Source organism: Acipenser ruthenus, chromosome 1, assembly GCF_902713425.1.
Source record: "Acipenser ruthenus chromosome 1, fAciRut3.2 maternal haplotype, whole genome shotgun sequence".
Lineage (NCBI taxonomy): Eukaryota > Metazoa > Chordata > Actinopteri > Acipenseriformes > Acipenseridae > Acipenser > Acipenser ruthenus.
The window spans coordinates 79978485-80003487 of record NC_081189.1 but is presented as its reverse complement, the minus strand read 5'-3'; the positions used below and the strand labels follow the sequence as shown (position 1 = coordinate 80003487).

At 38.8% G+C, this 25003-nt stretch overlaps 1 protein-coding gene across 3 annotated transcripts in view; it reads left to right on the top strand.

Moving 5' to 3' along the window:
- LOC117421356 (rap1 GTPase-GDP dissociation stimulator 1-like) overlaps window positions 1-25003 on the top strand; it is an 84091-nt gene that overhangs the window by 18381 nt on the left and 40707 nt on the right. For 2 of the 3 annotated variants that reach the window (XM_034035658.3, XM_034035656.3), the window contains exons 2-3: window positions 10715-10825; window positions 21238-21360. In XM_034035658.3, coding sequence (XP_033891549.2) covers window positions 10715-10825; window positions 21238-21360 — 234 coding nt within the window. The remainder of the gene's footprint in view (window positions 1-10714; window positions 10826-21237; window positions 21361-25003) is intronic. The other variant, XM_034035657.3, reaches the window with a different exon arrangement.

Genomic DNA, 25003 nt, shown 5'->3' with positions numbered 1-25003 from the left:
AGTAGTTGCTACGGCCAAATCGTAGCAGTTGACATCTCAGCACTTAGGAAAGCATGTGCTACATTTCATACATTTTTATTCTTGTATTATAACACATTATATTAGTGAGTATCCCTCTCAGCACAGTGAAGTCCATCATTAAGAAGTGGAAGATGCATCATACCACCCAGACACTACCCAGATCAGGTCATCCTCTGAAACTGAGCAGCCGGGCAAGCAGGAAACTGGTTCGGGATGTCACTCTGAAGCCAGCAATGACCTTGAGAGATCTGCAAAGTTCTGTGTCTGAGATGGGAGTCAGTGTTCACACATCAACAATAAGCTGGTCCCTACACAAAGCTGGCCTGCATGGACGGGTGGCAAGAAAGAAGCAATTACTCAAAAAGCCTCATCTTAAAGCACGTATGGAGTTTGCGAAAAAGCATGTAGATGATACTGCAGACATGTGGAAAAAGGTTCTGTGGTCAGACGAGGCAAAAATTGAACTTTCTGGTCTAAATTCCAAGTGTTACGTCTGGTGCAAGCCCAACACTGCACATCACCCAATCAACGCCATCCCAACTGTCAAGCATGGTGGTGGCAGCATCATGTTATGGGGATGCTTCTCTTCAGCAGGGACTGGGAAGCTTGTCAGGATAGAGGGGAGAATGGATGGTGCAAAGTACAGGCGAATCCTTGAGGAAAACCTGTTTGAGTCAGCCAAGACTGAAACTGGGGAGGAAATTCACATTTCAGCAGGACAATGACCTGAAGCACAAAGCCAAAGTCACACTAGAGTGGTTGAACAAGAAGAGAATTAATGTTCTTGAGTGGCCTAGTCAAAGTCCTGACTTGAATCCAATTGAAAATTTATGGCGAGACTTGAAGATTGCAGTCCATCGACGATCCCCAACAAACTTATCAGAACTGGAGCAATTTTCCTGTGAAGAATGGGCACAAATGTCACCATCCTACTCTGCAAAGCTAGTAGAGACTTATCCAAAAAGACTCATAGCAGTAATTGCTGCAAAAGGTGCTTCTACCAAGTACTGACTTAGGGGCTGAATACTTATGCAACCAGTACATTTTATTTTGTACATTTTCTTTTTAAAGTTTTGCTGACATTTAACCTCCTCCTCATATAACAGTTTTCAGTTTAACCACTACAGCTTTGAATAAAAAAAAAAGTTTGTTTGAAAAACTGTGCATACTTTATTTGTAATTCAAATTGTAATTACTTTTTTGAAATCGTTCGTTTTTCAAAAAGTAATAAAAGCAATTATATTGCTCTGGATGCAGGCACAGACAGCATAGCAGCAGGGGGTGTGGCCGTGGCCCCTGTGTGTGTGTCTTATTTACAGCAAGACCTTACAATATATAACAACAAAGGATGCCAAATAGCAGTTCAATTTAAACGTTGTTTTGTTTATTCCCAAAATATATAGTACATAAAGTTGACACCACATGACCAATAGGTGTGTGTATCCCTCCGCACTCCTTTCCAATGGCCCAACTATGTCCATCCCAATACGCTCAAACGGAGGTTCCACTAGGGGCAACGGCACCAGTGGTGCTCGTGGGACGGCTCTAGGGCTAGCTTTCTGACACTCCCCACACCGTTCACAAAACCGTCTGACGTCACCATCCAATCCCAGCCAATAGAACCGTGTCACAAGCCTCGCTTTGGTTTTGTCCCTTCCTAAATGACCAGACAGGGGAGTAGCGTGAGCAAGCTGCAACAAATCATCCTTAAAGGGCTGAGGAACGAGCAACTGATGACGCACCTCCCCCGTCTGGGGTAATTTTTCAACACGGTACAGAAGGTCTTGATTAATTTCAAAGTGAGGGTACGTGGCGGTGCGTCTGGGCTCGACCACGACCATTAACCACCGCTGCTTGGTCAAAGATCCTGCCCCGCACGTCGTCACGCCCTTGCTCGGGTCGGAAGTCACGGGAACGAGCTAAAAGATCAGCTCCCATGGCTTCCAGCTCGGGGTCGGGTCGTCCAAAACCTTGTACACCCCTTCCCCCCAGTCCCTTCGCCCTATCCGGGGCCGGTGGTGCGGATGATCCTGCAGTGCTTCGCCCAGGCAGCCTGGCTGGCGTCCGTTCGGCTGCCTGGTACTGCTCTGCCAATGCGACCGCCCGATCCAGGGTGGCAGGTGCCTGCCGCTGTACCCACAGCTGTGGTTCCGGAGCTAAACACTCCAGAAACCACTCCACAACAATTACTTCCACCAGCCTGGCTTTCGTGGTCGCATCCGGCTTTAACCACCCCATGGTGTACTCGTTCAGGCGATGGGCAATGGTTCTGGGGTGCTCCTCTTCCTCCGATATCCCTCCGGTGTGGCCCCCACGCGATTCAGGGTGGTGGCTTTTAGCGTGGGGTAGTCCATCATCTGGTCGGGAGACCGCTTCCTCGCCGCTGCTTGCGCCTCCCCTGTTAACTGGGGCAAGAGGTAACTGGCCCATTGGGCCAGATCCCACCCGGCAGAGGTCGCCAGGGCCTCGAACACAAGGTAGGCTTCAGGTCGATCCTCTGCCGTCATCTTGGTTGGTCTCATCAACCGGGGGTCAGGTCCTGCCGGTCTAGCAGCCCCTTTCACTGCAGCAGTCAGGGTCTGGCGCAGGAGATTCATCATCTCTGCGAACTGGGTGGCATCCATGTTTGTGTGCACTGCTTACAGGGGGCAGTGCCAGTGAATCCCCCTCTGACACCACGTGTGGAAGGGTGGTGGGTAGTTCACTGACACACAGGAGACACAAAAGTAATTTGGGAACACCGCACAGGTGCCCAGTTTTATTATGGGAGCGTAATTTCTTTTCAGCCCGCAGAGGGCACTGTTGCCTGTGGTCTGCCTTACCAGCGATGGTACAGACAGAGCCACAACTATACCAGGAGCGGTACAGAGTACAGGTGCTCAAACACAAGAATAATCAAAAGGCGAAAGGAACAGGGAAAATAAAGCACAATAAACAAAACTACAAATAAAAGGTGCTGCACTCGGCAGCTTTACCCCAACCATCACTACCCGCACGGCCCGGGTCTCTGTCCTACCCTCACAGCTCCCTCAGCCTGCTATACAAATGTTTATCGGGGCTGCCCAAGGTTTTCCCCACTACCGCTAATTCTTTTTCTTTTTTTTTCCTTTTCTTGTTGTTGATTTCCGTCCCCGCAGTTCTCGATCCAGCGCTTCTGTACGCCTAGTACGTCTCGGAGGGCAGACCTGAGGGAACAGCAGAATGTTAACTTATAGGGCCAGCAATTCCCCCAAGACCCGCCTCTCAGCCATTCAGAGAGAAGGAAAACCCGTACACCCACTCTCCCACCTCTCCGTGTCACTGCCATGACTGACAGGCGAATGTTGACGGGCTGCTGCCCTCATCCTGCAGCACTTCGAACACATCAGAAGAGTCAGTACAGGTCTTCCCCTGTTACAGCCCTCTTGATGTTAATTTATATTCTTAATTTTGATATATAAATGTGTGCTTTGTATGTCTGTTTTTTGCATTAAAAAGAACAAAAACAAAATAAAGTATTATCTATGTTTCAAGTGCCTCCCCACACACATGAGAAGTTTCAATCATGTCGACATGACAACCTCAGAAGTAAGAGGGTCTTTCTGTACCATCACATCAACAAAAGAGAATGCAGTACAGTGCAGAGAAATGCAGGTGCATCACTTTAAAGCTAATTCCACGAAACACAAGTTGTTAACACAGCTCCTAATCAAAGGAGAGCTTTTTTATTATCAATCCTCATTGTAGGCAAACAAAAGTTACACGCAGATTGTTTTAAATTCGCTTTTGATATATCATAGCGCTGGTCATCGCTATCATTCAAGCAGGCTGTAAATTAGGTCTAACAACTGTGTCATACCGAAGGTATTTTATCACTGTAACATAATGAAATTAGAACCACTGACCACATATTATCTATAAGAGCTTCTCGATGATCAGTCCTGAGTGAAAAAACAGCAATTCAGCATATTATTTTTTTTAAAAACATGTTTTTAATTGGGACTTAACTCTTACGTTAGGCAGCACTAAGCGAGCGTTTTTGAGGACGTAACGGTTACGTTAGGCCGCACAGAAGTGGTTAAGAGACCCAACATACTATGCATTATACTGTATTAGCTGTGTTGTAAAATGAGCCTCTCCAGCCACAAGCTGCATAGAAACAATCAATAATCATAAAGTGACCTCCAGTGCGTGAGAATGCTGCTGCGGCTACAGTCAGAGTCGGAGCAACTGCTGGAAGAGATGAATGGAGGAGAAAAAGATAGCTTATTGGTTTAAAACTTTGAAGCATCTTTTCAATTGGTAACACTTGCTCTAGGCTGTTTTCTATGTGCTCCCTGCATTTTTGAATTTTTAAAATTTCAGCTTGGTTGTTAAGTATGGGAATCGGCCTAATTCTGGGTACACAATGAAGATTCAAATAAAGTACATTTTTCATACCAAATTTGAGAAATACTGAATGTCAAATTTTACTTGATGAATGATTTTGCAAATGGGGCCGATATATTAAGTCTTCAGCATTTAGTTAGCAAGAGATTTCTGTGCATTGCATTGTGGCATGTTGGCTCTTAGTACTGTACTGCTATTACTATTGACACAAAAATGACAAGTACGTTATTTAAACAGTTGTAGCAACACATGAGAACGTCTAACGCTATATTTTTCGGAACCCCGCTACTTCCTCTTTAAGGGGTTAAGGAAGAACAGAAAATGAAACAAAAACAAGAAAACCTACATGAAAGCTGGAAGATGCAAGTCAGTGAAAGTAGCCTGCAACTACCTTGCTTCAAGATGGCCTAATACTGTATAGTATTGTTCATTGTGTGACACCTCATTGCTGAGCAAGTGATAGCTTTTTTATGCATCAATCAATCAGTTAACAGAAAATATTAACCAGTCAGCGAACATAATGATTGTAATATGAAGCATTCTAATGACCTGAACAGCAGCAGACCTGTACAGTAGCCTACATTGAAGAAATGTGCATCAGATGTTTTAATTGAACAGTAAATGCCATTTTAACATATATATATATATATATATATATATATATATATATATATATATATATATATATATAGTGTGTGATCTTGCTATCTTGTTGGCTATTTTCTCAGCTTATTATTTTTATACAGTATGCACTGGTACAAGGTTAAAATGTCAGTCTCTAAGCACAAGAATTACCATGCTGATGTTACTGTCTTACATATACGAAGGATCACCAATATCAACAAATCTTTCAATGTTTCCTTGTCCATCTTGTACTAATTTAGTACAATCAAAAAACAGAAACTGACTTGAATCTCCTGATGAATACAATTGCTATTAAATATAACCAAAAGTAGCTGTCATCTTATTTTCCCCCTATGGAGAACTAAATACAGTACCCTGTAAGAATTTGCACTACATGACAGAAGGGGGTATTATACACTAAATGTAAAAACATTCCAGTGTTTGTCAACAAATGAAGGTTTCAGAACAATGGGAGAATGTTTAGTGCATCTGTGGGTCTTTACTGCAGGCAGCAAAAGAATATCTTCCTAGAAGGAACTATGCAACCTATTGACATACTGTTATATGTGTAAGTAAGATTTGCCTATTCTCCAGACCCTAAAAGTCATAGTCTACTTATACAAGTGCCTTTTTTCTGCCCCCTACCCCCACACACTTTTAAAAATTCAGGGACATGCCCCCCCCCCCCCCCCCCAAAAAAAAATCACCTAATATAAAGAGAGTTGGATTGAATTAAATAAGGTAGACCTGATTAGTTTGATCATTATACTGCAGCTGTTGCTTTTTTATGCATCTGTCTTGTAGTAGATCGATTGTGGTAATTTGCCACCATTTGTAAATGCAGGGCTGAGATCTCTGGATACGAGAATGCTTGAGACTGCTGTTTTTGTGCTCTTTGATGGACAAACTGTGCTGCTTTCACATTCAGGCAAGATGGTTTTAAGCCAGGGTTTGAATTTCATTTTTGTGTGCTGGGGTGGATTTCCCCCCTAGGCTCCAGCCAATGGGGGGGGGGGGGGCTTTCCAAAATTTTAGGGGGGAATTGCAAAAAAAGGCACTTTTGCATATAAAAATCTTAAATATATATTTTTACTGCATCATCATTTACACTGGTATTGCTTCAAGTAAGTAATTTGTATTACATATATTACTTTGGGATTGACTAGAAGGTCTGTGTGCAGTGAAGTATAGAAATATTTCAGTTTTGCGGTGGCTGATGAGGGAATAGTAAAACAATATAACAAGACCTTGTTTTCTCCATGGATATTGTGAAGCAAAGCACCACTAAGTTAAAATGTTATAGCATTTCATCTGTAAATATATGTTAACGTCTATATATCTATATATGTTTGATATTAAAATTGTGTTATTATATTTTTCTGTTTTGGAAGACTTCGATATTATCGATATCGAAATATGTGCACGATATCGATATACAATTTTCATATCGTTGCCCACCACTAAATCATTATTAAACTCCAGAAAAATCTTCAGCCGGTTTGGCTGAAACCAAATCTGTTTTGCCTTTTCACTTCACTGCAAATCGCTTGTTTGTGTTGTATTATCACCTTCTGCATCACATTTTTCATTTAACAACGGAGGCTCTGGCAAACTGTTTGGCATCAGTAGAACAATCAGCTGCCTCGTCGTTGCAAGGTGCTTCTCTTTTTAATCAGCGAACCATTTCGTCTTTTTATGCCGTGTTGTCTTTTTAAATTTATAAAGAAAAGCAACTACTAAAGTTACCACTTGCAAAATAATACAAGGGTCTTGAATACCAGGTTTTTCAATATTGTTTACTTTCCTCTTACTGCAATAGACTGAGTCTTGATGGCTTTAAAACAAACAGTGCTTACAGTACAAGAGATTAAAGTCTCACATCATTTGATATCTCCAGCATTACTTTGAACAGTGCATGTGTTTAAATTAGACATTCTAAATGGGGTAAAAATAGGGGGGAGTGGGAAGAATACAGTAGCTTCTCTTAAAATATCTCTGCAGGATTTTTCCGTACTGAAAGTTGCAGATATGCGGAAGCAACTTGGAAAATGCGTGATTCCCGTGATCTTGTGCTGAAATTCAAGCCCTGTAAGCCATCAACATTCTTCTACTTAATACAACTATTTTACTATTGCTTTTAAAAGTGTATTTTCATAAAGAATGTAAATTATTAATACAATTTTTCTGTACATTTTTTACTGCTGTACCCAGATAGTTTTTTATCATGTCTTATCATTTTTTTTTTTAATGTTTAACCAATGTTGATTTTTTTATTTTTTAAAACAAGAACTGTTAACATGGTCATCCCTGATTTGTTGTTAAATAAATGTATTTTTTTTTTTTTTTACAAAACTAGAGCCAAACTATGTGTTATGCAATTCAAGGTTGTCGAAGCACATTCAAGTTATTTTGAAACACAATCAACTGTGAATCAAACTTAAAATCAATCCACGCAAGTACTGGCTTTTTCATTTTGACTTGCAGTATTGATAGCTCAGTTCACATCTATTGGACAGCAAATGCTAAACAAAGACACAATTGGTTTAAATGTATTTCACTGTCCACCAAAAACAGCCAATTTAATACTTTGCAATCACAAAAGCAACCAGTCCTTTACCTGCAACTACCGAGTCAGCCAATCGCAACCTGTCAGCTTGACTGGAGCTCTGACTGCATCTTTCAACAACAGTTCAATAATATTGCTCCATTCAGGTTTTTTCGGAACTATTTCCTCAGCGGAAGGGTATCTGACGAATCATTACAAGTTCAAGGTAAATGCAGCTGTGGTCAACTATCACACGGTAGAACCTTCATTGACTGGCACTATCGCTTAAGTAATTGGAATATTGGCTACTGTTCCAGCGTGTCGAAATGGGTAATATGTTCAGCTGTACAATAAAAAGTATGCATGATTACATAATTATAGAGTTCACATTTGCAAACAAATTAGTTATTCGCAAAAAAAAAAAAGATAATATTACCTTCAGTTCTAATCTAATGAAAGCTCAAGGAAAGGAGTGGGTTTCTTCTGAGCAAACTGTGCATCTTCGCAGGAACATTTAGCCTCTCTGCTAAAAGGGTTTGCTGGATTAAAACTGGTCCTGAAAAACGTTTAAGTGCAAGTTCAGTGTGAAGATTGCATGCATCACGGCTTTCTTCTGGAACATATATTTAATTGATTTCAGAACAGTGGACATGTGATGTTTTTGTCACATAACTTTGAAGCTTTGACATTTCTAATTCAATGCCACAGGCACAGTGCTATTTGAAGTTGGCGGAAAATCTTAAAACTATAATATACTTGTACTCTTTTGAATACGCTTTTTGTTATCCTTTTCAGTAGAGAATATACTACACAAAACAATGCTGACTGAAACTGTGTCCTTCCCTTCACCTCCCAATGATACCAGTGATGGGAGAGTGATGTGTGAAATGAAGAAAGCTGTTTAAAATGAAAAGCAATTGAAGTATCTTTTCCCTAGACTAAATTTGAATCTCATCGGAGACTGTAAAATACAGAGGTTCCCCGAATGGCTCATGTGTAAACGGCATGACTGTGAGGTGTGCAGGGTGAGAGCATGTAGGGGTAGTGCTGGTTTGCGACCTGGTTGTGCCAAATCGCATTGGCCCTGGAGCTCCCATGTATTGGGAGGTAAAAGCATAAGGGAAGCAGCCCCTATTGGCCAGGCAACCAGTGAGTTTAGTGGACTTCTGCCTTAGTCCTCTAGGGGCCACTAGTTCAACATCATCCACTTTTTTGATCTGATGCCTTGGCACTGGTATTGACCTTTAATTCTGTTCTGTTGAAAGTTTCTATGGTGACGTTTTTTTTTTTTTAAGCTTAAGAGTCTTATTGTCCAGTACCTTAAAATATCATTTTTTTTAGTCGGAATGTACTAGACATGAAAGGCTTGATGTTAGACGTGCTTCACAAGCTACAGACGTGCTCAAATTTGTTGGTACCCTTACAGCTCATTGAAATAATGCTTCATTCCTCCTGAAAAGTGATGAAATTAAAAGCTATTTTATCATGTATACTTGCATGCCTTTGGTATGTCATAGAATAAAGCAAAGAAGCTGTGAAAAGAGATGAATTATTGCTTATTCTACAAAGATATTCTAAAATGGCCTGGACACATTTGTTGGTAACCCTTAGAAAAGATAATAAATAATTGGATTATAGTGATATTTCAAACTAATTAGTTTCTTTAATTAGTATCACACATGTCTCCAATCTTGTAATCAGTCATTCAGCCTATTTAAATGGAGAAAAGTAGTCACTGTGCTGTTTGTTATCACCACATGTGTGCACCACACTGAACATGGACCAGAGAAAGCAAAGGAAAGAGTTGTCTGAGGAGATCAGAAAGAAAATAATAGACAAGCATGGTAAAGGTAAAGGCTACAAGACCATCTCCAAGCAGCTTGATGTTCCTGTGACAACAGTTGCAAATATTAAGAATTTTAAGGTCCATGGAACTGTAGCCAACCTCCCTGGGCGCGGCCGCAAGAGGAAAATCGACCCCAGATTGAACAGAAGGATAGTGCGAATGGTAGAAAAAGAACCAAGGATAACTGCCAAAGAGATACAAGCTGAACTCCAAGGTGAAGGTACGTCAGTTTCTGATCGCACCATCCGTCGCTTTTTGAGCGAAAGTGGGCTCCATGGAAGAAGACCCAGGAGGACTCCACTTTTGAAAGAAAAACATAAAAAAGCCAGACTGGAATTTGCTAAAATGCATATTGACAAGCCACAATCCTTCTGGGAGAATGTCCTTTGGACAGATGAGTCAAAACTGGAGCTTTTTGGCAAGTCACATCAGCTCTATGCTCACAGACGAAAAAATGAAGCTTTCAAAGAAAAGAACACCATACCTACAGTGAAACATGGAGGAGGCTTGGTTATGTTTTGGGGCTGCTTTGCTGCGCCTGGCACAGGGTGCCTTGAATCTGTGCAGGGCACAATGAAATCTCAAGACTATCAAGGCATTCTGGAGCGAAACGTACTGCCCAGTGTCAGAAAGCTCTGTCTCAGTCGCAGGTCATGGGTCCTCCACCAGGATAATGACCCAAAACACACAGCTAAAAGCACCCAAGAATGGATAAGAACAAAATATTGGACTATTCTGAAGTGGCCTTCTATGAGTCCTGATCTGAATCCTATCGAACATCTATGGAAAGAGAAACTTGCAGTCTGGAGAAGGCACCCATCAAACCTGAGACAGCTGGAGCAGTTTGCTCAGGAAAAGTGGGCCAAACTACCTGTTAACAGGTGCAGAAGTCTCATTGAGAGCTACAGAAAACGTTTGATTGCAGTGATTGCCTCTAAAGGTTGTGCAACAAAATGTTAGGTTAGCGGTCCCATCATTTTTGTCCATGCCATTTTCATTTGTTTTATTATTTACAATATTATGTTGAATAAAAAATCAAAAGCAAAGTCTGATTTCTATTAAATATGGAATAAACAGTGGTGGATGCCAATTACTTTTGTCAGTTTCAAGTTATTTCAGAGAAAATTGTGCATTCTTCATTTTTTGTGGTGGGGTACCAACAAATTTGAGCACGTCTGTACTTAGTGAAGATGTTAACCTGTTACTGCACGTCTAAATCTTGCTGTCAGATTCACTGCTAACATGTAAGCTTTGAAGGTGCTGTACAATATATGGAAGCCCTGATGTCTTTCTGTTTCCTGTCATCCAAGCAGATAACTTCTGTGAGGCCCTGAAGAAGCTGAAGCTAACATCAGCTGACAGCACAGAGGATAGCTTAGAGGGATGCCTGGACTGCCTGCTTAAAGCCTTGGCTCGCAACAGTAAGTAGGGCTCGTCAACTCTTCATAGTGGGACATGGATACATGGGAACTGTGACGTTAAAAGCTGTTGTAATTTTTTTTTTTTTTTTTTGGATGAGACGATTACTTGTGACTCCATGTATTTTTACATACAGTCTCCAATCCCCTGGGGGATAGTTGAAGTGTATACAATTATACAGTACTTGTATAACAGTTTGTATTTATTACATTATACAGATTTTTAAACATATCAAGTTAAATTAAAAAGATGCCAGAATTATAATTATTTTAGCAAGACAGAACATGTGGATGGGGTCGTTAATTTGTTCCCCAAAAAACGAGTTTCTCCAGTGGCGACCGCCAGTACTGTTATGACATTTAATGAGTTTCCGTAAAGGAAGTCACCATTGCAGAGACTCATTTGTGGGCAGTAAAAAAAAAAAAAAGAACCAGTGCAGTACATGTATGCCACCCAGATGCTTATGTATTTTTATTTATTTATTTATTTATTTATTTATTTATTTATTTTTTTTTTTTTTAAGAATGATTATCTATTCAGGAATACCAAGGTATTTAGTAAGAAAACAGTCAGAGGAACTGTGATAAAACTGACAAAAAAGACCCCCCCTCCATCCAAATACCACAGGCAAGCACACAATTTTACTTTTTTGTTGGGCTAGGCTGAGTACATAATAATAATCTGCTAACACAAGAGTTGTTTACCCAACTGTGTCAATACTTTAACCACCACCTGTTTTTTTCACTTGATCTGATCAGGCATTTTATGTATTGTAATAAAATAAATTGGTACATTTTTTGATTATGGGAACTTGTGTAGAGCAGCATTCAGTTCTACTGATTTATAGAATGTCACACATTTCCATTATTTATTTGCGTGGTACACACTGTGAGGGCTACTCGAAATTGCTCATAAATAATTTTCAGTGCGTTTTGAATATTGATGACTGTATGACTGAATCATAATGAGCACATTTATTGGTAATGTCTGAAGAAATTGAAAATAGAAGAGTATGAAACTAATCGTGATTCTTTAAAGGAGGCCCATGTACTGTAACATACACAGATGTCTCTCTAAAGCCCGAGACAGACAGGCGTGGCGCGGCACCGCTGGGCATTTTCACAGTGCGGTACCGCTAGTCTGTACCCGGACACACAGGAGCGGTATGCACTGCGTGGTACAGTAGTTGTCGGTACCACACCATGGGATATGTACTCAAATATAATTTTACATATCTGGCCAAAAGTTTTGCATCACTTAGTAGAATATTAGGATGCAGACATAATTAAAAAAAAACCAAAAAAAAAAACCTATGTGAACATAATTTCGATATTTTATTTAACATCATGCAATCTAGACACTACAAAATGATATCTCAAAAGTCTACCGGAAACTACAATAGTAGTACAGTGTTTCATGTTAGATTTCAGAATGTCACATTTTTCAATTTGTGGAAAACTACAAAGCGATATGTAATTTCAATATGTCAATATATTAATAATTCTATAGGGCATGATACAAAACTTTTGGCCATAGCTGTAATGCCCCCATATAATCCTCTAAATAAAAACACTGGTTTGTTTTTCAACATTATTTTTTCTGTCATCTATATGCAGGTGTATGAAATGAGTAATCAGCTTAGCAAAGAAACATACAATACATTGCTAACAGCAAGTAGCCTACTACTAAAGTCTAGCATTTTTCAGCCAGTTATTTAGTAAAAATAGTAGTGAACTATAGAAATAATAAAAAAAAGGCTTATCAGGATCGTTGTATAAAATACTGACCTGCCTGTCCTTGTATGAAATATGGGAGGGATCAAACACTTCAGGGTGCATGGACACCTCCGTAGACAACATTTTCATTCATGATTTTTCCTGGCACGCACGTGTTGTCAGCACTTGGCTGGGATTGGTTAATCCACCAACGGTACCATGCGGCAGCCAGAAGAAAATCGCTCTGGTTTCGATTTAAGCAGTACCGATCAGCGTATCATCAGCATTGCAATGGAAGACTAGCGGTATTGTCCTGCGCTGATCTATCCAACACCATATGAAAGCAATGACAGCGGTACAGGCCGCAAAATGCCGCGCCTGCCGCGCCTGTCTGTCTCGTGTTTAAAAGATTATACATTTTGATGGGTTGCTACTTCAATGGGTGCATCTTCCTCCAAAAATGCAAATTAATGTATACAGAAATATATGTTTATATAGGCAAACACACTTCTAGATAACGGGTTGATTTAGAATGTGAATTTGCCTTGTGAGCAAGGAAATAATCAGTGAAATGTCCTGTATCGTCACTATGTAATATAGCTAAAGAATAAACGTATATGTCACGTCAGATGTTGACAAAGTGGTGGTCAAAGTAAATAGTTTCTTAAACATCCTCAGATTCTCACCAATCTATACGTAGAAACGTACTTGACTGCTTTCTGTTGGCAACTTGGCACCCACTTCATTTAAAGCCTGGTTTCTACCACCTTAAATCCAAATGAGAACAATCATGCAAGACCCCTGTTGAAACGATGAAGACTAACCCTTCAGCCATCCTGCAGTTTCATTAGGCATAAATATATTTATTGCATTTATAAAGCGCTTTTTATACAAAAGTATCGCAAAGCACTGTACAGTACATAGCAGAAAAAAAGAACAAACCACAATACATTTGTAAATCATGTCACACATACAACTGCCACAGTCAGACCATTTAAATAACAGTATACACAAAATAATACAAAAGCAGCAATTTTATAGTTACATTAAAACCCACTAAGATAAGAAAGCCATTTTATAAAACTGCATTTTTAGTCTTGACTTAAACTGTAACGGTCCCAGCTTCTCTGACAAACGCAGAGCAAAGGCAGAGCATTCCATAAATTAGGAGCTCTACAAGAAAAAGACTTACCTTCCGTGTTGCTTTTGTTGACCCTAGGAATAACCAGCAGCCCCGTCCTGTGATCTTAGAGTGCGGATTGGAAGATACAGGGTCATTAACTCCTGCAAATAACTTGGTGCTAATCCATTCAGGGCCTTGTAAGTTAACCGCACAATCTTAAAATCAATTCTATACTGCACAGGGTTCCAATGTAAAGAGGCCAAAACGGGTAATATGTTCACTTTTCTTAGTTTTAGTCAGAATTGTAGTGGTGGTATTCTGAACAAGTGCAAGCTGGATACCACACGTTTTGGTACACCAGAAAAAAGTGCATTACAATAATCAATTCTAGATGAAACAAAAGCATGCATTAGTCTCTCGGCATCAGATACAGAAATAGTTGGTCTAAGTTTGGCTATATTTCTCAAATGGTAGAAAGATACTTTAGTAACTTCCCTAATATGAGTCTTAAATGATAAATCAGGATCAAAGATGACCCCTAAACTCTTAGTTTCTAGTTTAGATTTTGATGAGAGACTGCAAGGGTCGAGCTCATGTAATCCCACATTTCCTTTAGTTTGGTTCTGTGATCCCACTAGCATAACCTCTATGTTATCTGAATTCAACATTAGAAAATTCTGTGACATGCAATGATTGATGTCTGTAAGTCAAGTAGCTAATAACACTGAGGCAGAAGAAATTCTTGGTTTTAGGGGCAAATATAGCTGGGTATCATCAGCATAGCAATGGAAGTTCACTCCGTGTCTGCGGATGGTGTCACTGAACGGTAGCATATATAATGAAAACAGCAAGGGACCTAGAATAGAGCCCTGTGGAACACCACAGACAACTTCCCATAATGATGATTTTTACCTCCCCAATTGAGACGAACTGGAACATATCAGAAAGATAAGATTTGAACCAGGATAGGACAAGGCCAGACAGTCCTACTGTGCTTTCAAGACGATTCAGTAGGATGGAATGTTCTGCAGCAGTGGTTGGCAAATGACGGCCCGCAGACAGGTGTCTCTTGGCAAGGTTGTATCAAGGGCTGAGCGAGAGTGGAACTTCATTTTAATATTACCACAAGGGGGCTGTCATGGGGGATTCCCCGTATGACCTTCATATATTTCTTGCGAGTAAGCACAAAATTAAGTGTTTTGCAATATCGATTCCAAAGTACAGTACTTGCTGATTGTGATGATACATTTATGCCTTGCTATGGTACTGGAATCCTCATATGACAGACAGGAACGCAGAATAACACAAAACACAATTCAAAAGTAGCATACATTTGCGTTATGACAATTTCAATGAGAAAAATGGCACTTTCGTTCTGCGATCAGCTTTAGAACACCAGGTGTGATAGACGTGACGGCGATACGTAGGCAGTCCTCCAAAGATTCTTGTGTCAGCCTGTTTCGTGCATCTGTTTCTAATATTGCATTAATTATGGGATAAGCCACTTCGCATGTGTAAGTAGATCCAAACATGGAGAGCACAAACAGAGCCAGCGGTAGTTGTCTGGACATATATAGATGGAACAGAATGATTCCAGATTTGCTTTGTTAATGAATTCAGTTTTCAACAACAATGATGCCTGCAAATATAACACTAGTTCTAGTTGCTGCTTCGTCGATTGCAGGAAGCACTTGCATGGGACGAGAAATCACCATCGAGGTTGAATGAAAACAGATCACGGACAAAAACGATTACCTACCTGGGATTGCTGAAGTCAAAGCGAGCCCTGAAATTGTCTTTCAGCTGTACAATAAAGTCTGTCATCGTTAGGAGTGAGTTACGTTTCACTTACAACATATCGGAATGTTAAACTAAACTAATTTGTCTCTTAATAGCTACAACACAGATGCAATATTATTTAACTGATATTTATTTGGAGGTTATAAAGACATACTATCACAGTTGTTACTACTTTTTTCCCTTTTTGGTTTGTTTTCAACCTGCTTGACCAGTTTTGTTTTTTTTTACTGAGGGGGTTTGCAAGTCGCCCGCGGGTCATTTGGCCCGCCTTCAAATTGAATTGCCGACCACTGGCCAACAGTATCAAAGGCAGCACTTAGATCAAGAAGAATTAATACTGATGGAAAGCCAGAGTTTATCAGCAGATTGTTCACAACTCTAATAAGGGCCGTCTTGGCGCTATGTGCAGCACGAGAACCAGTCTGTAACTTCTCGAATATACCAAGAGTTAAGAGCTGCAACAACTCTCTCTAGAACCTTATCTAAGAATAGTTATGTCCGCTCTAGTGTACGTACTGATAATGTCACAATCAACAGCTGTTCACAAACACACGGCGGGGGACCTGTTCACTTTGAAAAGCTCCTTCAACGCCCCCTTCAACATGCCAGTTCTGTCACAGTTCCATGTTGACAGTGAATGGCAGTGTCAAGACATAGCATGGTTTTAGAAGGCAACTGTTGTGGCAGCTCTGCCAGGAAGGGGTGGGAGGCATATTAAATAAAGCCTGTGAAGAGCTGAAGATGTGATTTTAGGCTTTCAGGACTACAGTTTTGTAGATTACAATGATAAAAGCCTGTGGATGCAACCAAATAACTCAACAGAGAACAGATTTAACAATGTATGTTTGCATTAAGCTTTGAATGTTTTCAAAAAGAGTTGCTCTCAGTGTTTACAACTAACAGTACAGTATACGGTATATCATTTCAAAATGTATATTCTGAAACCATTAAAAGGGTCACCTAGGATTGCATGTGTTGCATTATTGAAATTTCTGGAAGAATACAATATTCATATTCCTGTTTGTATATAATTTTAAAGTGGGAACATCTGTGATTGTTGGTATTTAGAACATTTAAAGTTTGGTAATTGTGTGCCTATATTTTAGAACCGGTAGTCAGACGCTGTGCCCCGAAGATTTTTGACATTCTGCTACCCTGCTGTACTGTACTTTCCAGGCAGCACAGTGCTGGGATATCAACCCACACTCCAAGTCACGTTTATTGGCCTCGTCTGTGTTTAAGATCACATCTCTGGCTGGTCTTTCAAGGCACAGGGAATGAATATGGTAGATACTGCATTACTTTACCTTGACTTGCTGAGTTGCAGCTAGGTTTTTTTTTTGTTGCAGCGATTATAACACATGCATTAATCTCAAAGTTGAAGCTTGTCTGTTCTCATAACACTGAACAGGAAAGAATTTTATTCAGACCAGGTTCGTAACTATTTCTGATTGAACCTAGAAAGTTAAGTTAAAGGTTTCAATCAAATATTTCAAACAAGGTTCTAGGCTTGAAGAGCCACAAGGAAGTACCACTAAACCATTCAGATTGTCCCGAAAGGCCTAATTGGACTATTCATCTAGTTTGTGTTACTGCTGTTCACAATACAATCACTCAGTGAAGACAGAATGGAGCCTTTTGGACACCAAGGGACTTTTTTAGGGATTTGATCAAATGAAAATTCCAATTTGTTTTGTGTGTTTGCTATTACAGTCAGCAATAAAGCAAATACAAACAATATTAGCTCAGAATAAACTATACTTCTATTGCCAGTGACAGCAATTAGTAGAACTGATCATTAACTAAATAGAAATTTAGATTCCTTTCAAGTGTGCTCTGCTCTGATTTACTGTGCCATCATCCTCATGATGCTGCTTACATTTTATTCATTTGGTTTAATTAAGAAGAGTGGAACAAAAGCCAGGGGGTTGAGTTATGGATACAGTTGAAAGTCTAGTGCTTTTGTTTCTGTGTCTGCGGCAACCTGACCAAAGACAAGTGGATATGAGCATGGAAGTCTGTCACAGCTAGCCAGGACTGGTGCTAGGTAACTTGCCGCCCTAGGCAAAGCCTTGCATGGCACCATATCAGTCAGGTGATGATTTTTGATTCAGCTTGTATTGTGCAATCGCTCGGTATGCTCGTATATAACATGGTTTCTGTTTTGTAAAATGCACAGATTTTAAATTGGGTATCCCACAGTATATGGGATTTGTATGTTTCAAAACTTCAATAACATCATCTTTTTAAACTGTAATATGAAACTAAATGTGCTGGTTGAAATGTGTTTTGGCAAAAGCATTAATGTTCCTTTTGATATTGCAAATTAGCTTTGTCTTGCTTAACAACTATTCTACAGAAGAACACAACACTATAGGGAAATATCCAACCATTTTAAAACGGTAGGTTGTGGGGCAGATACTAATGTTGGAATAAGCTAAGCACACATTATGGATCACAATTCAACATGAATCTGTGCAGTCAAATGATCTAATAATGTGTTGTCCAAGGAAAAGTCCAAGGGGGTGAATACTTATGCAAGGCACTGTAACCTGAAAACAGAACTCATTACATCATGGCAATATTATCAAAAAAACACTCCCAATGTACGGTACGTTTTGAAAATACAAACTTGTACAGACACTTCACAGAAAGGGCAACACAGAAGTTGTCATGCCGACTACTGTCTTCCCCAATACTAATTACACACAGCACTATAATTAAACTAACGTCATGCGTTGCACAAGTCCAATGCGTACCTTCTTTTCTTTTTTCTTAAGGGTAAGCACGAAGGCAGTAAATACACAAACACGAAATACAGCACTTCACAAGTTTATCAGTATTATTAATACATTTCTCAGTTGTAATTGAAATACACAAATGGCTTATCACGGATCAATTGAATAACCCTACACACCTGTCTTAAATGCATTGGTGATGATGGGTCTGTAAACCTAAACTGTCTCAGCCTGTCCCGGGTTATGCCAAATAGTGTCTTCGGAAGAAAAGTGTCTCACCGGTGACACAGAGCCGTCTGGTCACCTCGTAATAACGACATAAGTAGAAAGATTTTAATGTGATGACAGTAGTTTAGCTAGTCATTTTAAAAATTTACCGCTGAATTCAGCTCATGTCCAGGTCGGGTTCCATTTAAAAAGGGTTCGCCAATCTATTTGCAGGTTAGTAATATTGCCAGTGTCATGTGATTGGCAACATTCAGATTATTATTATTATTTTTTTATTATTATTGATTGATTTGGGACTTCAGAGATCGGAATTGAACACATTTTATTAGCATTGGTATGCTGTCAAACTACCGTAAATTCAAATGAGTTGAAATTATTAACTTACCAAATTCTTGTTTTGATGGCAAAAATCAATGCCTGTCTAGTAGCTTACTTCCTGAACGGATGACGTTAAGTCAGTCATAAAGCAATTTTCTCTATAGAACAATAGATAGAGTGAACTCAAATTACGATCGATCACTCCATACCAATGTTTGGATGGGATTCTTCAGTGGTTACCGTGGTGCTAAATCTCATGGGAGCGGTGCTTCGCACATAATGCTGATTCCTTGCTTTCATTTTTTGTTTTTTTGCTGCCCTGCCGCCTTCCGGGCCTGCAGTTAAGAAACATTTGACTAAGAAACGTTAGGAATACCATACAACAAAAAGGTGAAGCGTGCGGAAGTACCTTATCTGGGAGATAACAGTAATGGCACTGGGTCATTCAGGGGTCAGCTTACTGCAGAGAGAGTTTGTCTAAAAGCACATTACACCTGTACAGAAACGGCAAAGTTAGAGATGTGATATCTAAAAAAGCAGCTAACAAAGAGTCAGCCCTGTAATGATGATATGTAAAAAAAAAAAAATACACAATTTGGACAAACTTGGCCCCCCATTTTTACTGTAGTAGGAACTAGTAGCATTTTTACTGAAAAAAACATCTAAGATATTCCTCTTATAAATGTTTTACTGTTATTTTTAATTATTTATGTTTTTATTTTATTTTATGTCCTGTTTTGAAAATGTTTCTCTGAATGGAGGCGTAAGTAAATAAGACATCTGTCTGATCTCTAGCTAGCTAACTTAGTATGTTTGCCATGCCAGTGTTGTTTTATCATTAATTTGTTTATTATTATGAATGTACTTTGTTTCTGTGTGTGTAAACGATGGATAAGTATTTAGCTGTAGTCATTACTTTTATTATTATTTAGCTGTTTATTAGTGGTATATATTTTTTTTTACCCTTGTGATGGGGTGCAGCCTATTTTGTGGTGGTTCTGTGTTTTTTGTATTGTTTAGAGTGGATGTGAGTGAGTTTGGGGTGTGGTTCAGTGAGTATGTGTGGAATGTGCCTGGGCTAATGAGGTGCGACTTGCCCAATTAGCCCAGGCACCTGTATAAAAGGGAGTGGTTGGGTTTGTTAGGGGGAGAGTGTTTGTTAGGAGAAGAGTGTTTGTAACAGAGAGAAGACGTGTGTTAGAGAGAGAGAGAGAGAGAGAGAGAGAGAGTGTGAGTGGGGTTTTTTTGGGGTTTGTTTAAAGCCTGTTTTGTGTTTGTCTTTTTGGTTGGCTATCGTGCCTTTTTATTTGTGTTTTGTTAATTAAAATATTTTGGTTTCACTGCACTTTCTGTCTCTGAGTCTTCCCTCTGCCGCTATCCTGCCACAACCCTATACAAAAATTATATATAATTATATACAGTATTCACAAGTTGTTTTTTTTTTTTTTTTTTTTTTTATAAAGAAATAAAAATAATAATAATAATAAACATACTCAACATCTTGTGTGGCATACATATTGAGACCTCTACACATAATTAATTAACTTTAATCACAAACGGGATAATATTATATTTCCAGGCTTCTTCAGTTTCACGTTCAGTTCTACATCCACCATTTCAGCTCTTTTATGACCTTTTTTTTTTTGCATTACAAAACCTTATGTAGCTCTGCAACTGTACTAGCAATTTCAATTCTGACTAAATATTTGAAATCCTCATTAAATTGCACATCTCCCATTTACTCAAACTGTTTTTCCTAAATTGTTTGGAAAAATATGAAAATGTGCACATTTTTGAAATATTATTATTACAATTATATTTCAATTTTTTTTTTGAGGCGTTGCTTATAAGACAAAATCTAAAACATCCTACAACAAAACAAATGATATCATCGGAAAGATCTGTTGATATATTGGGTATTAATTTGTGGTTTATGATTATTAAACTACAAGTGCTGCAATAGAAAGTTGTTGGATACATGCACAATTTATAGTCATTCCTAGTAGGCATCATAGGGTTAAGGGACCACTAAGATGACTGACAGCAACATCTTGCCATACAGAGCGGAAGGGAGACGGGACAGACAGCAAGTATAAAAACTACACAAACTAGAGATGATTTCTAAATTATAATTTTTGGTAAGAAAATAAAAAAAATAGCCAGTGGTTTTACTGACGTTTATCCTATATAAATTTATTTCAGTCGAACTCTACTCAAGCTTTACAGATTACAATCAAAATGTAAGGACATTTTATATAATTTTTTTCTGGAAGAAACGAGTAGCGAGTAATATGTTACTTTTTTTCAGTAACGTGCCCAACTCTGCCTATAAATAATTGGGTGCGGGTGAAATGCAGAAAAATCCAAAACAAAATAATGTCTGAACGTTTTCTTGTGAAGAGTCATAGAGGACTGTGTCTCTGTTGAGGCATTGTTGGAGCATCTCCTGTTTACTCACAGTAACAGTAGTTCTGTGGTTCCTTTTGTTTCAGATGCTGAAGCCAGTGAAAAAATCCAAGAAAATGGGATCCTCCAGGTGTTCCCTGGTCTGCTGGGTCCACATTCTTCCTGCACGCCAAAAGTTGCTAACATCATAGCTGAAGTAGCCAAAAATGGTGAGGTTTTCCACAAGAACTTTCTCTGCTGGAACATCTTCAGTTTTCCTCCTACCACTTGTCAGCTTATTTTTTTTATTGTGAATAGCATTACATTTAAGTTTTACTTAGTGGTCTTTTGTCATAATTATGTTTTCTATTTCATGTTGCATTGTGCATTTTAGTTCCCCCTTGTTGTATTGTTATAAATATTATTTATGTTGTCCTCATCTACTTTCCTCATGTTCATTAGCAGTGTTTTAGGCCCTGTCCACACTACATAACCGATCTCGAGAACCGTACTTGAAACCGCTCTAATTAATACAGCTCAAAGCGTCCACACTGAAGTACCGTTTCATGTTTTAGACAGGCTTAATGCATCCACATACCATTAGAATAGTTCAGTTACAATTCCCAGCAGCGCAACGAACCGTGGAAATTAATACGCTAGTATCCCACAATGCACTGTATTTTATTTTAAAATAACGTGTTATGCCCCATATTAAAAGAGGTCCATATTGCATAAATGAAATATAACAAGTACTGTGGAAAAAGTAAATCCGAACACACACACAAGTAGGGCTTGAAGTTTTCAGGTTTTATTTTTAATCAGGAGAAGTCCCTTTAAACAAATTGAGCTGATTCTGTGTTATAATTAAACTCAGAAAAGGCTGTTAATTACAAAACAATCTTTGTTTTTACCTTCATATCTTGCCTGAGCCTAATTCTGGTCCTCTTAATTTTATTTCAAACAGAGCTGACAAATTGCGTAATTTGTTCATTCCCGATCCTACTTTTAACTCGCATTTCATTTTTGCAGTCGCCTAATTTAACGCTGTGTTTTTGTTATTTTCCCCACTAGTTTAACAGAGATGTCCTGACAGATTTTTTGAAGCATAAAAATGAATAACGAGTGTACACTGATAGCAAGTCCTTCAGACGCCTGCTCTGAGTATTTCGCCAAACATACCTCCTGAGGTGGTCTCGAGTCCGGTTCTCGAGTACAGTATTAAATGCTGCGTAGTGTGGACGCAAACCGTATTTAGCACTTTTAAGCCAGCTTAAATGCAACTAATACGGTTTAAAGGCATAGTGTGGACAGGGCCTCAGTGTCAATACGTCCCACTCTATCCAGCAGAACTCTATGAATGAAAACTGCACATGAAGATATATTTCCATTGGGGGGTCACAAGAGGGTTATAAAATGACCACATCACAAGCCTGCCCACTGCTTTACTGTTTATGTAATTCTTGTTTAAACTGTATAACTACATTAAGATGGATTTCTCAGCATTTTGTTCTTCTTTGAGTCGCTAGCATTAAATCCAGACATTTGTTTGAGAACAGTTGTCAGGGGGGTGGGGTACACAAACAGATAAAACAAACATGTACAAAACTTCATCACAAAACTGTTCATTTATTAATTGGGAGCATAAAATAAACTGCTCTTTGGATCTCCTCGTCTGACTGTGCACCAGATGGCACTTGGCTGAGAGACAGAAGGCAGTGACATTGTTAGCATCTATGTCATTTAGCTTGTTTGTTTTTGGTGTTTCGGAGGGAGGACAGGAGCTGTCTTCTTCATGTGCCATTTTTATACACAATCATAACTGTGCAGTACACGTAGACTGAATAGTCCATTACAATCCCAGTGGAGTGCAGGCTTGTTACTGACTTACCAGCACATTCTAATATCAGCACATACAAAATAAGTGTTGTTTTTGTTTTATAATAGCAATAATCTCCTCTTAATATAGTCCTTTCACCATAGGTAAATGGCAGAGCAGGCATAACTGTACATTATCCCTCAGCTAACTTACTGCAGTTGAAGCAAATGCTGAAATGCATGGGGACATTGGGTTTATTGGGACAATTGTCAAATATGCCCCTTCATTTTAATCCAAAACAGCAAATGTCTATTAGAGGTGCCGAATCAAATTGGTCTTTTTCAATACTGTGTCCTTGGCATTGCTTCAAGTATATCTATTTGAATGGTTAAAAACAATTCTCGGTTTCAAAATAGCATGCATTTATAAATGAGCTGAAAGCAGCAATCCCAGGATAATAAATTGTTTTCTTAATAGCTTACAAAGTACAGCTGCAGTCTGATTGCTAACAGGCTTTTGAGACTTGGCAAGAACTATGAAGAGGCTTTATCTCACACTTAAACACCTGGCTTGAGCCTCAATTAAAATGTGCATGTTTCTGGAACCAGACTGTACTTCTTCTACAGTAAATTAATTAATTTTCAAACTAGGGATGCAAGTCTGTTAAGATTATATATATTTTTTTCCCCAACTGTGATAAATTAGCATAATACAGTATGATTGCATCACTCATACCAATGTATTATACGATTAGACACAATGTAGAAAGAATAAAATAATGTATTAAGAGACATTCAACTATTATTTTCCTGGTATTCTCCTTGTCGTCGTGCTCAGTGTAAGTGGCAAATCACGTCTGAGTAGAACTGCAGCTCATGGTTTTTGAAATTGCAATAATTTAATCAAGGTGTTGGCTTCAAAGTGAATGCGATGTTTGGCAGCTTTTTAAAATAGTTTCTGATGAGGAAACACTTCTAATTTAAAATGTCACCTAGATTTATGTTGGCAAAAACACAGGCCTGCCATCAGCCCCCCCAAAAAATCATACACAAAGTTCTCCTTTAGTATACTGGTTTATTATAGCCTATTTACTATAATACAAATAACTATGGGTAAAGCACTTATACTTAAATTAAAATCGGTGTGCCTATTTTAGAATGCAGCAACGAAGTAATCAGACAAATTAAACATATGTCAATTCATGCACAGTAAATGAAGCAACCTTAATAGAAATAAACTGACTGGCTCACAGAAGCATCTCATTTAAAGCAGCTTCCAGATATTTGTCTGCAGTATCCCTTTCACTTTTTTTTACAGTTTCACACTAGTTCGAGATATCAACTAACATTTTCTTTTCTTTCAGTACTTTTGTATTAGGCTGTTTTATTCAGTTCAGCATATTTTATTACATTTGTTAACAGACACAACAGACTTTTTTTTCTTCTCTAACTAAAAAACTTAAATCTTCAGTTTTTCACTTATTAGGATGCATTTATTTAACAAAAGTGTGTGGGTATGCCTGCTAGTACTAGCATCAGCATCTTTCATCAAAAAACTTGAACACCCAGGCTAAATATGAAGCTGCAGTTATCCCTACTAAGGGCAGGTAAAATCAATCAGGTAAGTCGTGTCATAACTTTAGATTTATGCTACCATATTGAAATTATTAAGGAATGTTTAATAAGAACCGTCTACATGCAGCAAAGTGTGCGATGAGCTCCTGAAAATGCCTCCAGCTTAGTGCTGAGACTGCCGCCTCTTTTTCGTTGTACAAAACAAAATTTGGTTTTATCTTTTGTTGGGATTGTTGTGTTTGGAATTTTATGCATGTGACGGTTTCAGTTCAATTTCGGTATGGGAAACTCATAACCGTTGCATCCCTCTTTCAAACAGTTATCGTGAAATAGAGTTACAATATCAGCATTTCAGTTTGTTTATGCTGCCACGTCCGATTTAAGGAAACTAGTCCGATTTAAGGAAAAGCATGATAAAAAGTGGCATGCCACTTACTGGCTGTCATGTAGTGTTGTACAAGAAACTTAAAAGCATGTGGTTTC